Below are 15,642 nucleotides of genomic sequence, written 5' to 3'. Positions count from 1 at the left end.
GAAGCTTGCTGAAATACAAGCTTCTTAATGAGCTCTTTTTCTTATAATTCCCCCCCCCCAAAAAAAGCCTTCCCATTATGCACACATGTCAGGTTCTGCTTGTCATGGTGTTTTTAGCAACAGGAGGCAAACCGTAAATACCCTTCACTAAGCCTGTCACTCAAGTCACAATAAAACCTAATCTTCCCATCAACATGTCCAAACTATCTGTTTACAATTTTATGAAGGCTTTCAAACAACTCATCACAGTGCTATATAAAGATGTATCCCTACCGCATTTCCACAATCCCCCATTGCCTGCCATTGATTAGTCATGTATCCCTGGGCAGAGTAGGTGTCATCTGTTTGCAAATCAGGATATTAGGACTCAACCCACATCAGTTATGATTTGAATGGGTGTAGGTTTTTGGAAAGATTTATTCCACTTAAGCTGTGTTTCTGTCGCATTCTTATATAGCAGTAATAGAAGTAATAGTAGTTATTCACATTTGTTGAAATATACAAATATATGTGCATGGATGTATGTAGATGTACAAGTGGTTACTCAGAGCTACAAGTCACAAAAATATTTTTACTAATGCAAATATGAAAGCCAATTTGGATACTAAAGATCCTGGATGAAAACTCGCTATGGCTAGCAAGTCAGTAATTCCATGAATTCTCCTTAGTATCCGATGACTCACAATAATCAGATGAAGGTTTGTGAATGTCAAGGTTGGCAATGAAATATAGTGAATCTCTTTGTATCTCCTATTAGAAGCTCAGCAAGAAATAGTAGTGCTCAGCACACTAATGATAATCTGGTCATGGTTAACACATGAGCTTCACAAATTTTGAGCTTAAATTGGGACCAATAACAACAATCTGATCATGTTTAACTTCTAAGCATCCCAAATTTTAATGTTGCATTTGTTTGCTTGGTTGCAAAAGACTATTCAGAATTGCTTACACACAAAGATGCGCTTAGATCCAGTGATGTCTTCTCACTTGTGCATTGGAAATTCGTCTGGGCAACAGTGGGTCCCCATCCAGAGTTTCCAGGACAGTTCTTTTGGAGGATGGGGGGCATGCATAGGACTGCAGGATGAAGAAGGAAAAGCAGACACCCTGTTGCATGAGCAGGCACTACTTACACTATTTTGAGATTTCCCCTATATGTATAATTCAAAGCAGATCATTAAATTTAATCTCATACCTGCTTTTAGTAAGTAAGACTAACCCTTAACTACTCTCTTAGCATTTGGGTCAAAATCCAACAGAAGCTTACTTGCACAAGCCCCGTTGAAATTAATGAATGGAAGCTTCTGCTGGATCATGGCCTACAAAATGTTTAAGTAGATTTAACCAGTGAAATTTAAGTTTAAACCATAGTTCTGAAAACTTATCCAGGTCTAGATTTCTGTATTCACTGGATGTTCAACTCTTAAATCCATGTTTTCAAATAAGAAACTGACTGAAAATGCCAGTAGTTTGTAAGTGCAAAACTAAAGAGGGTTTTAACAGACCAGGAGAATTTGGTTTTGCCAAGCAAAAAAAGAAAGTGATCTACTTGTAAAGGATTTTTTTTTATTAGTTTATTTAAAATAAAGGTGGTGTTTAGGGTGTGGGGTGTGTGTAGACATTTCATCCAGCAAGAGACACAGAATGAACCCCATGTTACAGATGCACTTGTAGGGCTAGAATCATAGTTTATTTATTTGTCTTGATATTAGTACAATTTGTCAGGGGAATTCTGGTGATCATTAATGGCAAAGCTTGAGTAGCAAAGGTGAAAAGTGTTTGTCTCAGTGCAGAAATTGCACCATTGTAGCAGAAGCGTTTGTAAGCAGTCAACATGCAGCTGCTGCTGTCTTCTTTGTAACCTATGTTATCAACTTTGTGTCATGCTCTATATGTTTTCATGGAATGTTGTATCTAGCAATGCACATATCACTGTATGTTGTGTGCATTTGACGAGCCTTCCTGCCCTGTCGTATTATTAAATGTACCTTGGTATGTTTTTCTTGTACCTTGGATTCAAAAGTAGTATCCAGATGGCATTCGGGGGAGCATCTGCAGGCACTGCCCTCCAGCAATGTGTGCAGCTTGCTTAAGCAAGGCAGGAGACCTATTTCCACAATTCCATCTAGACATTTATAATCACGTTAATGTTGCATTTATTTTTTCCTTGAGCATATATAGTATTTGCTAGATGGCAGTTGTGAGATGAAGTTGTCTTTATGAATGAAATAAAAGGTAAAGGTACCCCCTGCCCATTCGGGCCAGTCTTGCCGGACTCTAGGGTTGTGCGCTCATCTCTATAGGCCGGGAGCCAGCGCTGTCCGCAGACACTTCCGGGTCACGTGGCCAGCGTGACAAGCTGCATCTGGCGAGCCAGCGCAGCACACGGAACGCCGTTTACCTTCCCGCTGGTAAGCGGTCCCTATTTATCTACTTGCACCCAGAGGTACTTTCGAACTGCTAGGTTGGCAGGTGCTGGGACCGAACGATGGGAGCGCACCCCACCGCGGGGATTCGAACCACCGACCATGCGATCAGCAAGCCCTAGGCGCTGAGGTTTTACCCACAGCGCCACCCGCGTCCCATGAATGAAATACTTCTCAGCTATAGAAATTGCACTGGAAACATTAATATTTCTTACATAATATGTTCCTTCACTTAATTTCTAGGTCACAATAAGTTTTGATTTTCAAGTTTTGCTCCTTCAAAGCAAAAATTACCTTTGTCTTCACATTTCTATCTTACCAATAAGAACAAATAGTGTAGATTGGGGTAGGGACAAATATAGCATGAATACATTGGTGCATAGGGTAAATCTGAATGCATGTTTCAGAACAGGAGAACTCATCACTGCTGTCCTGTGTTTATTGTGATGTGCAAATTCTCTTTAACTTTCTGCTTGGGACATCAATATGCTGTCGGTGTGTTTCAACAATAAATCCTTCTCCCTCACTTGATACTTTTGCAAAGTGCAGGAATATCAAGGCTACAAATGCCACAATACTGCAAACTAAAAAATGAAAAATGTTGACATAAATTATCAAGATGCATAGTCACATCTCCTGGAGCAATTATATTACTGATTAGTGTAATGTTTCCTATTGGAATGATCCACCAATAATTCCTCTCCTGGTTATGAGTGAATTCCTGTCCTCTAATCCTCACCAATTTGGGGTGTGTGAAGAGGGCACATGTCCAAACATCATATAACAATCCAGGGAAGCCTGCTTTTACACCAAGGGAGAAAACAAAGGTACTGCAAAATCCCAGCTATGTTGCAATTGCTGAGTAGTGCAACACTACCACTAGCAAGAAGTCAAAAAGAAGAGGCCCCCAGACCAGGGGAAAAAACATAATTGAAAAAAGACACTTTGTCAGTAAGACTTTTTCTGACATTTTAAATTAAGAATATTATGTCTGTTACTGTTTCATTATTCTCTTTAAATTAATTCATTTTATTCTCAAATTACTGCTCCTGCCTCTAATTCATAGAGCATCTGCACCTGTCTCTGAAAGCAAGCATCTTTCCTCTATTAATATTCAAAAAACATAATAAAAGTTGTAACTTTATCAAAATTCTCCTTGAAAATGTACAGTTTGTTTTTTATGCTAATTTGTTTCCACCAGTTCCCATACCACCAGAAAAGTGATGAAGGGTTCTTTCTAGCCATCTCAAATAGCTAGCTCAAAAGCATCTTGCAAATAGAGGTGTAGGGATGTGATGCAGAGCATCTGTAGCAGAGCAAGTATTCATTTCCCACTTGGAAAACCGTGTACTGCTGTGTGCATAAACTCCTTTAAAACTAACAGATGCCGCATTACAGAGAAGCAAACATTGCTCCCACTGTCTGCACATGGCCTGAAACATTGCTGATATCACAGAGAGTGGGGAGAGCCTATTACTACCTTCACATATTGGCCCGACACTGATGGAATAGTTTTTGTCTCCTTTTGTTGAGGGGGTTCTAGAAAAAAAAACATTACCGAGAGCCTTTTCTTTCTTCCTTTTTTCCTTTTTTTTTTAAATCAATGTGTTTAGCTATAATTCACATGATTTCCCATCCCACCAAGCATGTTCACTCAGAAATTTTATACCTTCAGCTCTTCAGTAGAGAACAATGGTACTTTCTTAAATAGCCTCTCTTGTTCTTGTGAGTTGCAAACTATTACAGGTTTTGAAAAAGAGTTTTCCTGCCTGTTTAGGGAAACATTTGTCATTTTAATGCAAGATAAAATGCATTCTTATTAAGTTAAGTCTAAAGAATTAAATAGAGTATTCCCCTTTATTTTATCCTGAAAAAGCATAAGATAACAAGGTCTGGCAAAATCCTAAATGTGAGGAAAATGTTATGCCAGTGTTTCATAAAAATGTAATACATCCTCTCAATTTGAATATGGCATTTCTGAATCTCAAAGTGGTATTCTGCTTGTTTTAACTCCAGCTCTTTAGAATATTTTCTTTCTTTCTTTCTGAAAATTGGAAAAAAAAAAAATCTGCAAGCTGTTAGCTTCTTCTGAACTTGAGCTAATTTGCCAGATACAAATTCTAGCTGCCTTTAAAATTAAATTTTTAGATCACCAGATATGAATATAGTAGTTATATAGGTATGTCCTAGAACTGGGATCTGCCACGTATATGATTGCCACATCCTATCATGAGGTTCTCCCATGCAAATTTACTTGTATGTAAGTGTGTTGTTCTGGTCTTGAATCATTCCTATTCAGTGGTGATTTTGCTGGAGAACTTCCTATTAAATGGCACCTATTGTTTCTGCCACCAATGAAAGCTGTAGATCAGAGAAGCCTGTCTGTGTAATGTGGGTGGATGGGAGCAGTTGTTGGTGAGAACCCAACCTACATATTATTTGCTGTCCCAAAGGACACATGGTTCTCTGCATAAGACTCACTGACAGATAGTGTGTTCTAATGTAATTGCACTCTTTGGTTAGGTTTGACAAGATGATCCATTTGAATGGTCATCCACTTGAATGTAACCATTGAATGGTTACAGTCCCCTTTTATCTTACTTATATCTTCTCAAATATTTGAGGAAGTCCACAACAAAAAAATGTTTAACTTACCCATTGAAAATGTGTTAATAGATTACACAACAATTTTACCCCAGACTACACAACATATACAGATTTGGGATGTGATGGAGCAAATGCAATGTACATGGAGATCTCAGTTTGTGCATGGAAAATTTTCCTTGACTACAGAAACGATCTACATGCACCATGACAATCACCATATGCACAGAGACTTGGTTGTTTTGTTTTTTGTTTCTTTCATTGATGAGGATGGAAAGGTTCTGCATGTGGGATTTTGGATCATGCCACTATAATGGGAAAATAAGTACTGTAATCAAGTTGATTCCTGTAATGAACAGTCTATAGAAACCCGGAGGAAATGCTTCGGGAATCGTTTTTAAATTTTAATGCTTTCAAACAAAATAGTTGAAGTCCCCCCCCCCTTACATTATTGGATAGATTGGAAGCACCTCTTTTGATGTTAGCTTTGATGCCACAAAAGATGTTGGCCACATGGAGGAGGCCATGGCATGACTTGTTCCCATGCTAGCATTGCTCAGGAAAAAAATATGGCACTGGAAGGAGCTCAAATGACCTAGATCTGTTGATTTTTGTAGTGGCATAGCAAAAGACTGCAGTTATGCTAGTCAGGTCATATCAAAGTTGAGCAAAAATATTACTTTTATTAGTAAAATGTCTAGACTCCTTCCAGTCTGTACCTGAGGAAGCTGCAGTTATTTACCGTACCTCATAGTGGAAACTCAGGAGGAATCTCTATTAACCTATAGAAATGACTCTGCTCCAGGGCATCTAGCAGAAGGTAAACAAAAGAGAAAGATAATGATGGTGATAATGATGGTGATAATTAATTATTTCACCTCAGTAAAGTGTCTGAAAGCAGCACAATTGTCTTATTCCTCAATATTTTCTCCTTACCTCAGGCACCAGTGACCCAACCCACATTCACTGGCCCCCTCTCTCATCAAATCCCACCTTAGGTAAATGGGCAAAGGGTTCCCTGCTCCCTCTCTCATCAACTTCTAAGGTCTTGCAAAACAAAAATGGATCATTCCCAGCAGCATTACCAAAGAAGGGCAAGTTTTACTGTGGGTGCAACCTGTAAAGTGAGAGGACATATTCATTCTCCATAACATAAATCCTGGGGTCTACTAGTCCATGATGAATATAAATTATACTGGCAAACATGCTGTGTCTGCTCTCATGGACATGAATCATGTGGCTAAACCTTGTAAGAGGCGTGTCTATGCTTGCATATTTATATCTATGTATTTGCAGTATGACTACCCTTTCTCATTAAGGGACGCGGGTGGCACTGTGGGTAAAACCTCAGCACCTAGGACTTGCCGATCGCATGGTCAGCGGTTCGAATCCCCACGGCGGGGTGAGCTCCCGTCTTTCGGTCCCAGCTCCTGCCCACCTAGCAGTTCAAAAGCACCCCTAAGTGCAAGTAGATAAATAGGTACCGCTTTATAGCGGGAAGGTAAACGCCGTTTCCGTGTGCTGCGCTGGTGCTGGCTCGCCAGAGCAGCTTCGTCACGCTGGCCATGTGACCCGGAAGTGTCTTCGGACAGCACTGGCCCCCGGCCTCTTAAGTGAGATGGGCGCACAACCCTAGAGTTGGACACGACTGGCCCGTACGGGCAGGGGTACCTTTACCTTTACCTTTACCTTACCCTTTCTCATTAACCAAGGAGCTGTTTCTAGGAGGAGGAAAAAACAAGCTTCCATTCTTGAACTCTCTAAACAGATAATTAACAATACCATATAACTGTGAACATTTACAGGAAGCATTACTCTTTTGTTTTGGATTTGAGTTTTTTCATATTTGCATAAAGTTCTGTGTAATGAGATTCATAGAACTAGGGGTCAAGAATCAAGTATCATGCTTAAGCAGGCCACCTCTTGACTAAAGGTGGTATAAAGGGTAGGCAAAGGGGTGTGTGTGTGTGTGTGTGTGTGTGTGTGTGTGTGCGCGCGCGCATGCTGGGCTTATTCCAGCAAGGCAGAAGAAGGAAGAGATGTGTTTTTCCTATGCTATGCTACTATATTTCCTGTTTTAAAGATGTGACAGAATTGTGAGGATTCTGAAGCATCTCATGACACACCTCCAACATTGGAAGGGCACTGGCTGCAGATGCCTTTCCACAATACAGAGGGTGTTTCCACCATTGGAAAGGAAGATCTGACAAATCCTATATTCCTTGGGCATCCCCCAAGGGACTATAGGCTTGCAGCCTGGAAGTTTGTTCTTGCTTATTTCCAAATACCTTTCATAAAAACCAGAGTGTTTCCTCTAAAATGCCTGCATTTTAACATGTTTTCCGTTGATTTCGGAGTATTATCCCCACCTTACCTTGTAGCTTAGCCTGCATTTGTATTTTACCCATTTAAATAAGCTTGCTACCTTATTCACTCACATTATCGGGCCAAATACAGATAAATTGGCTACAACCAAGTCAAAAGTTATGCCATGCCTAAGTGCTGCTAAAATTTATAATGGTAGGACTGTAGCCTAACAATCCTATAGTCACTTTTATTTAAAAAAACAAATAAGTTATATAAAATTATGATAAGGTAGCATTTCATGAGGTGCACATAAATGCCTAGATGAGTCAAACAGCCTTAGGGAATTAAGTCAGGAAAGACATTACAAAGATTTCTGGGTGTTTGTTGTGTTGTTGTAAATCATACTATTTAATGAGATTCCTATTTAAAGGTAAATAAAGGAGTAAATAAATAAATAAACTCACAGAGGAGTTTTGAATTAACTTGACTACAAAAATCAAGTTGAGTAAAATAAACTTAAATGGCTCAATACACATTTTGATTATCTGAGGAAGTTCTTCTTTTGAAGCTAGTCAACAAGTGAGGTGGAATGCTTAATGTTCCTTGAATGAATTGTGTTCAACGTCGAAAGATTTTAATGCGAACACTTGCTTATAAATACATTAAGCTACAATTTGAAAATAATTAGCAGTGGCTAGCTGACCTAACCTAGACATTCATCTGGAAGTGATGAATTTGAAAACTGTGTGAGGAATACAAAGGAAACTAAGAAGAAGATAACACGCTTCACTCATAACAATCACTGCACTAATGAGAACTTTCTAAGCAGTCCTCACCAACCTATGTTCAGAAGTAACAACAAACTGTGGTTAAAGCAAGCCAAGATTCATAAACCAGCTCCAAACTATGGATTCAGTTCCTACTTTGTGGGCCTTGAAACAAAGCATAGTGATACTGTTTGGGTTTAGCCATTAACACAAGCAAAGGTTAAGCCATAAAAAATCTTAAATATTCTAAACAAAAATTAAAAAGTAATATTTACAATATATAATGAAATTGGGTCCAGAGGACACCCAAGACTAATTTCACTTGAATGTGAAATTGCTGACCTTCAATGAAGAAAAGGAAAAAAGTGCAATTTGTCCCTAAGCTCATCTTTCCTGGAGAAAGTAGCCAATGTAAGACCAATTTTTACAAAGAGGTCAGGTGGCGATGGGGTTTTCTGGGCAATTACAATCTGGTTAGATTAACGTCTGTTTCAGGAAAGCTGGTGGAAAGCATTGTTAATGCTAGAATTACCAAGCAAGCCGATGAAGCCTTGCTGAAGAACAACCAGCATGGCTTCTGCAAGTCTAACTATCCTTTTAGGATTTGTTGAGAGTGCCACTAAGCATATGGATAGGGGAGATCCAGTACAGTAGTCACAGTGTACTTGTACTTTCAAAAGCCTCACAACATTTGGGGCTATTTAGTTTAGAGAAAAGGTAAGGGGAAAACAAGATAGAGGTGTAGAAAATTGTGCATTGTGTGAAGACAGTGGCTGGAGAAAATTTTCTCTGTCATAATATTAGAACCCAGGGTCAACTAATGAAGCTAAATGTTGGAAGATTCGGAACAGACAAGAGAAAGTATTTCTTCATGCAGTGCATAGCCACCAAAATTCAATGGCTTAAAAAAGGATTAGACAAATTATTGGAAAATAAGGCTACTGGCTGTGTTCCACATCCATTGTTGAGGGGAGTATACCTCTGGATATTAGTTGCTGGGAATGCTGTTGTCTCATGTCCTGCTTGTGGGCTTCTCCTAGGCATCTAGTAAGAAGCTGTGAGAAGACAATGCTGGACTTAATGAACCACTGGCCTAAGCCAGCAGAGCACTTCTTCAGGCAGTTTCAAATCAAACACACACACCCCAATGTGGGAGTCCCCTGGCAGCTCAGGAATGATTTACAATAGAAACTAGACAGCCTTGTTCTCAGCTTCCAGAGCTTGCATTTTTGAGATGTGTCAGTTTTGAGAAGGCTTTTTAATAATGCATTATGGAGATGAGAGACAAAGCAATTAACTACTTTATTAGATTTTTGAAGCAGCATCTCTATCCATTAGGTCAAGACAGTGATATTTTTTATGATTTGCTCAAACGTTTCCTGCTGCAAAGATTTTAAGAATTAAAAACTTCATTAATTGCTTAATAAACTATTCTAAGGCTTGGATGCCTCCCACAGAGCATTTGCTAATATTAACAGTGGGTGCACAAAGGAGACTTAATGCCAGGAATAAATGATTCCTGAGAATACATTCCTAAGAGGTTTGCAGACCTAAATATATTGGGCAAAATTCATTAGAAATCAATTCTATACAAGCTCCGTTAGACTGAGACATGCTCAAAAGGTAGATTGTAAAATAAGGCACAAACATGATAGAATATCATGGAAAAACAAGCACCAGATTAGCAGCAGGAGGAATTAAAAAAGAGAATGGCTATTTGGACTTGAAATGTACCAATTGCCTAAACTGTTTGCTTTGTCTGTCAAATATGAAGGTGAAGAATCCAAGACCCAGGATTTTATCTAATGCTAGCCCTACTTAGACCCATTGAACTTAATGAACTTAAGTTAGTTGTATCCATTAACTTCAGCTGGTCTATTAGATGAGTAGGATTAGCATGGGATACAACCTCACCTCTTCCTCCCCCCACTCCTTTCTCTGTGTGTGTCTGTTTCTCAATGAACATAGCTCAGGTAGACTCTACATTGTATCCTGTTGTTTCACTACCCTCCTACAAATTTTTATTTTAAAAAACAAATATGATTTTGTCTGTTCCCTTCCACCAAGTGACAAATGCCGTGGCAATGGAGAGGCTTACAAAACCCAAACAGGTGCCTTTTCATTTAAACATCAGGTTGAAACATTGGCAACCTCTCTTTCTGTATGCCGACAGGAGGAGATACAACAGTTGTTGAAAGGCTTAAATACCTTCCTGGGAGGAGGGTTTTTGCTATTCCCCCTACCCCTTCAGGCAACTTGCTTGTGTGTTCTTCACTGACTGAGCTGTGGGGTATGTGTGTGTATGTTTTGATCTGTGATGAGACAGATTTTCAAGTAATTAGAAGCAGCCTTTACATTTTAACACACAGAGAGAAATCCACAAAGGCTGCAATTATACAGAAAGATCAAGCAATCTAACGTCTTGCTATGCTGCCGGTTGTTTCTGCAGCTCGCTAGGAAGAAGCAGGTGGGGGGTGCAGGAGGGTTTGCTCTAATTGGAGAAACCTTTTGTATTGAAACGTCTAAGGAAAGACAGACAAACGGTGCCAAATATTTGCCCCCAGTTAGAGCAGTGTTCTCCTGTGAAGTCTCCGCTGAAGACTTTTCCACGGTCTAATAGACACTAATGGCTCACCCTTAGGAAGCATCTCCTCAGCGGCAAGTGATGCAGAACAAGAACTGATGGAGGATACAGCCCAAGTGCTCCATGATAATTGGGCACTTGGGACATGCAGTGACATGGCAGGCAACTATTTTCTGGGAGGTCCTGCCATAGCACAATCAGGTTGTTGCTAATGGTCTGTTGAACGCCGCACACATGTTTCTCCAGTATTACGCTGTTGCTGTTTCTCCAGACAGCTTCATAAGAGCAATCAGTGTTGGTTCAGCAAGGCAGCTGAGGGCACAGCATGACTCAGCGTGACAGCAGTGAAGAATTTTTAGGACAGCTGGAGTGCTGCTCAGGAGGAGGAGAAACAAGATAATCCTGTCCCGAGAAAAAAGATAATTTGTTTTAGATTCTGAAAACATACATGACTTGTAGCAAAGTAATCTATTACTGCATCTCTGCCTTCATGCTTCTCTGAAATCATGTGCTGGTTAACCTTTGTAGGCCTTTCTTAAAGCGAGTCCATAAGTAGTGACTACATATTCTCCTGCTGGCAGGAGAACAAAAGGAAAATTAATCCTAATTGGTGCATTGGGTCAACTGATAGCTTATAGATGCACAAATGATGCACAAATTGAGATGGGAGGTGGGGTTCAGGGGCTATCTGTACTGGGCTCACAACCAACAAGGGGACCCTGGCATTATTATTTTTTAAAGTAAATCTCTAGCCCCATTAGAATGAGTTATTAAGCAAAATGTGAAGCCACAATTCAAAGTAATTGCTTTGAAAGATATGAGCCTCTTCCTGCCTTTCAGTATTGTTAGCCTACGAGGGAAGCTAAAGTTGTGAGAAAAATCTACATTCATGAAAGCCCTGGGACACCCCAGAACATCTTAAAAATAAACCAGGAAGTCTCTTCTCTAGGATTTGGCCAATGACTAGGGATGGTGGAAGTTGCTGTTCAAAACACTGGGAGGGCACCAGATTGTGGAAGTTTGTTGTAGGGCTTTTCTCCAGATTCAGAAAATACAACAGGGCTGGCTGGTTCATTTTGAAGGGACATTCTGATTCATTCTGGAACTTCTGGAACTATTTTTCCTTCCCTGATAGAGAAGTGATTTTGCTCAGAGAAAATAATGGTGAAATCCAATGGTTGGTGTGGTTCCCATGGCATCCCTATAACTATAGGCAATGGGTGGTGTTTCTGTCCCTTGTAATGTGTTCAGCTGCAAGGATTTATTTTTCTCTTATGAGTGAATGTTGACCATTTTCATATATGAGGAAATATATGTAGGACACAGTAGAGATGGAAGTCATCCTCACCCTAGGGACCCCTATGTATGGGAACTTCTGTGCTCTTCCCCATTACCTCAGTGTCCCATATTATAGTCCACTTACACAACCCAGAGAACTCAAGGGAAGCCACTGAGAACTCTGGTTTTTCTTAAATGGATATTCCCAACCCTTCATTTTCACTTCCCCACGCTGGGTTCTGTTTCTTTGTACGATATAACCATGAAAACTTATAGTATGTATATAATCACTGAGGCAAGCAAAAGCATCTGACCAGGAAACTATAAAATAGCTCTTGTTCAGAAGTAAAATCAATAATTGTTGAAGTCATCATTGTTGTGCTCAGCAGAACATGTCATTTTCATAAATCATTCACTTTCATTTTCATCAATCATGCATTACAGCTGGAGAATGGAAGCCTGTTGTTGGACATAGATGAAAATCTTGGTAGAGTCACTCAGGTAAGAGAATTCTCAGTAGAAATAGATGAACTCACCAAACTAGTTAGCAGAGTATGACTAAACAGAGATTAGTGCCAGTTACTACAAGCTCTTAAGATGTTGGCAGAAAGCACAAATGTTTGATTATAATCCATATATTTAACACTTTATCTGTCATTCACACAGTGTTACTCAAACAGCTTGTGAAATTTGAACATGCTGAAATTTCATAAACCCTGAGAAGAAGCTGTTTGAGTCTGACCTGTAGTTCTAAAACAGAAAATGGACAGGGTCTTTCCCTAGTAATGCCTTCCATCCAAGGCAAGCCCCAGACATAGTCCCAAAGACAAAGCAAGCCAAAAGTTAGAGATATGAGGTAAAATTACAGTCACCTTCTAGCACCTCCATAGTGGTGAACGATCTCTCCAGAATTTCTGCCACTTACCATTTAGAGTTCTCTTTCTCTGCACAAAGCAATGACAACAAAAATCTTAAAAAAGCACAACTCATTGATATGTGGGTCATACATCGGCTGCCTTTCCATCCCAGCAAATATATAATGAGGTAAAATAAAGTCTAGCTAGTCCCATATTTTCTTTCTCAGAGTTTCCTTTGTACATTAGATATTTAAATTTCTAAAATATGAAATCTAAGCTAATTTTCCTATACAAATTGCATCTAGCAAGATCCACATTTAACAAGCAAATGCTTAACAAGCGGTTTGCAGTAGTAGCAGCAGCAGCAGCAGCATGTAAGGTATGGAGATTCTTTGGCACTGGTGACAGAGTGCAAATGCAAATGTTTCCATTTTACAGGCAGCATGATGTTACATTGTTGTTAGCTGCCCTGAGTGGTGCATGTACACCTGAAGGGTGAGACACAAATGCTTTAATAATTAAATATCATTAAATATTTAATTACCAACAGAAATACACTTAGGATTCTGGCAGATATAGAAAAACCCTGCATCTGTGATGCTCTTTACTCACAGAGTATGTTTCCATTGCAGAGTGTGTGAGAGAAGGAGTTATAGTGCTTGAATCAGCTAAAACTAAAATTATGCATTGTGATGAATGATTGCACAGTGGGGGTGGGGCTGTATGCTAATCAGTTATCCTCCTTCGCTCCTTTCGCTGTATTGCAACCTTATTTGCACCGCTTTGTTTCTGCTCACTAAAATTTAAAAAGCTGTTGCCAAATAAAAAACAGATTTTTGTGCAGCGCTATGAGGGTGGAACATCCAGAGGTGAAGTCATCTGAGGAAAAACCCACGCAATTGGGTATGGTTAGCCTAGACTTGAGAAAACACTTGAATGTTTTGAATTTTTAACTCCCATATCCACAGTTCAACAGTATCTTTAGTAGAACCAACCAAAATGACACAAAAGTGTTTCAAGCCTTAAAGTTCTCCAGAACTGTTCATAAGAAAAGATATTACACAAAATAGAGTGGGGGAGCAAGGAAAAATAAAATAAAGAACAAAGATAAGGCTGGATGATGTAGTCATAAGGTCAGTTTGTAGATCTGCACCTGCTGCTTTGGGTATCTGTTGACCAGTTCATATGTGCAACATCCCACACACAACTGCCTCCGAAAGCAAATGGGCCTGTTAGCCTGGTCAGGATCACTTAAAAGCATTTATTTTAAAAAACACTTCCTCTAAACAGCTGTCCTAATTCCCATAGTTGTAGAGGCACTTTTTCAATATGCAGCCATCATGGAAAATGTTTTAGTAAATCAAATTCAAATATGCTCTTTCAAAGAAAATTATTAGCTTCTAAGGAGATCATTTATTTATATTAGCCAAATTAATTTTGATCAGCTTCACTATTTGCATGCTAATGCACCTCCTCAAATTGTTCATCAGTTTATCATATCTTTCTTTCCTGGCATCATTCTGTGAATGTCCAATAATTCACTTTGCAATTACAGTGACAGTCTCAAATGCTGTGCCTTATTCACAAGCCCAGTTGAAAGTTGAGTATGCTAGGACACTGTGAGACAACAGTATGCAACTCAAAAACACAGAAAACTGAGTTTCACCTAATCTGTTTTGCTTTCCAAATTATTGGTAGATGTTCTTGTAATGACCAGGAATAACTTAATTCAAAATCAGTGAAGTATTTCCGATGTACATTATACAATGGGAATGTTTAACATCAATGCTTCTCTTCCATCATTTTCTTATAACCTACTTGATTGTAGGGTGGGTGGGTGTACCTGTCCATCCCAAAATAATTCTCTAGCTCCCAAGCTGTCATAAAATTAAAGATTACCAAGAAGCACAGTTTTATCAGAGCCCCTTTGTCTTGCAGAAGCTAAAAAATAATATCTACCAGTGATAATTAGGAAAGAAATTTCCTTCTGGAAGTATCTTTTAAAGGAATGGATTACCGGTAGTTTACACCTTTTTTTGCAATAAACTGGACACAACCTTTAAAATGACATCTTATTAAATGATTAAATTTTACAGGACCAAATGCTTTCAAAGCAAGCATCTGAAAATCTGCCTTGCCTTTCTTGCGTTTACATGTGGAATAGCTAATCCCTTTTCCTTCATATTAAGACAACGCAGGTGTCAAATTCCATTTTTTTAAAGGGCTTTGTGCTATAAAAAGCATCCAGTTCACTTTCAGTTTTGAGGGCCTTTAATTGGAGTTCCTTCAAGCTCAGGTAGTTAACATCCTTTTTGTAGAATTTGTTCATAAGTAGACAGAGAGCTACAAGCTTGGAAGGCATACTGTTAGAGATTGGAATTTCTTGAGTATTATATTTATCTTGCACACTGAACACCTCTAAAGCTCTGCCTGAATGCTGATTTGAATGTAAGGCTCTGTGAAGTTCATGAGAGTCCCAGTAATGAAATAACAGAGTAGTACAGCATACATTATTTAATGGTTAATCATAAGATTGGCTTGAGAAGACTGGCCGATTCTGCCTCTGGAGTTGCTGGGTGTCTGTAAATGGCTGTCTTATTTGGGAAGCACCTCCACGCTCAAATCCAATGCCCATAAAGTCCAAATCTTGCAATGGGAGCCCAGATTTAATATGGCATTATCAGCAGCATGATTTTAGCATCCACAACCTGGATTTTTTCATGCATATTCAGCACACTCATCCATGATTTGCTGATGGCAGCCTGAAGTGGGACAGGCATTTATGATGATGGAGGCAGGCTGCCAAAATAAAAAAGGGG

The 15,642-nt window shown here is 39.3% G+C and overlaps 1 protein-coding gene across 5 annotated transcripts in view; it reads left to right on the top strand.

The window, feature by feature from the left end:
- DAB1 (DAB adaptor protein 1) overlaps positions 1-15,642 on the top strand; it is a 644,236-nt gene that overhangs the window by 607,579 nt on the left and 21,015 nt on the right. For all 5 annotated transcript variants that reach the window (XM_081011790.1, XM_081011791.1, XM_081011793.1 and 2 more), the window contains one exon: positions 12,411-12,467. In XM_081011790.1, coding sequence (XP_080867916.1) covers positions 12,411-12,467 — 57 coding nt within the window. The remainder of the gene's footprint in view (positions 1-12,410; positions 12,468-15,642) is intronic.

This window comes from Podarcis pityusensis (assembly GCF_964106645.2).
Source record: "Podarcis pityusensis genome assembly, chromosome: 6".
Lineage (NCBI taxonomy): Eukaryota > Metazoa > Chordata > Lepidosauria > Squamata > Lacertidae > Podarcis > Podarcis pityusensis.
This window is presented reverse-complemented; position numbering and strand designations above follow the sequence as displayed.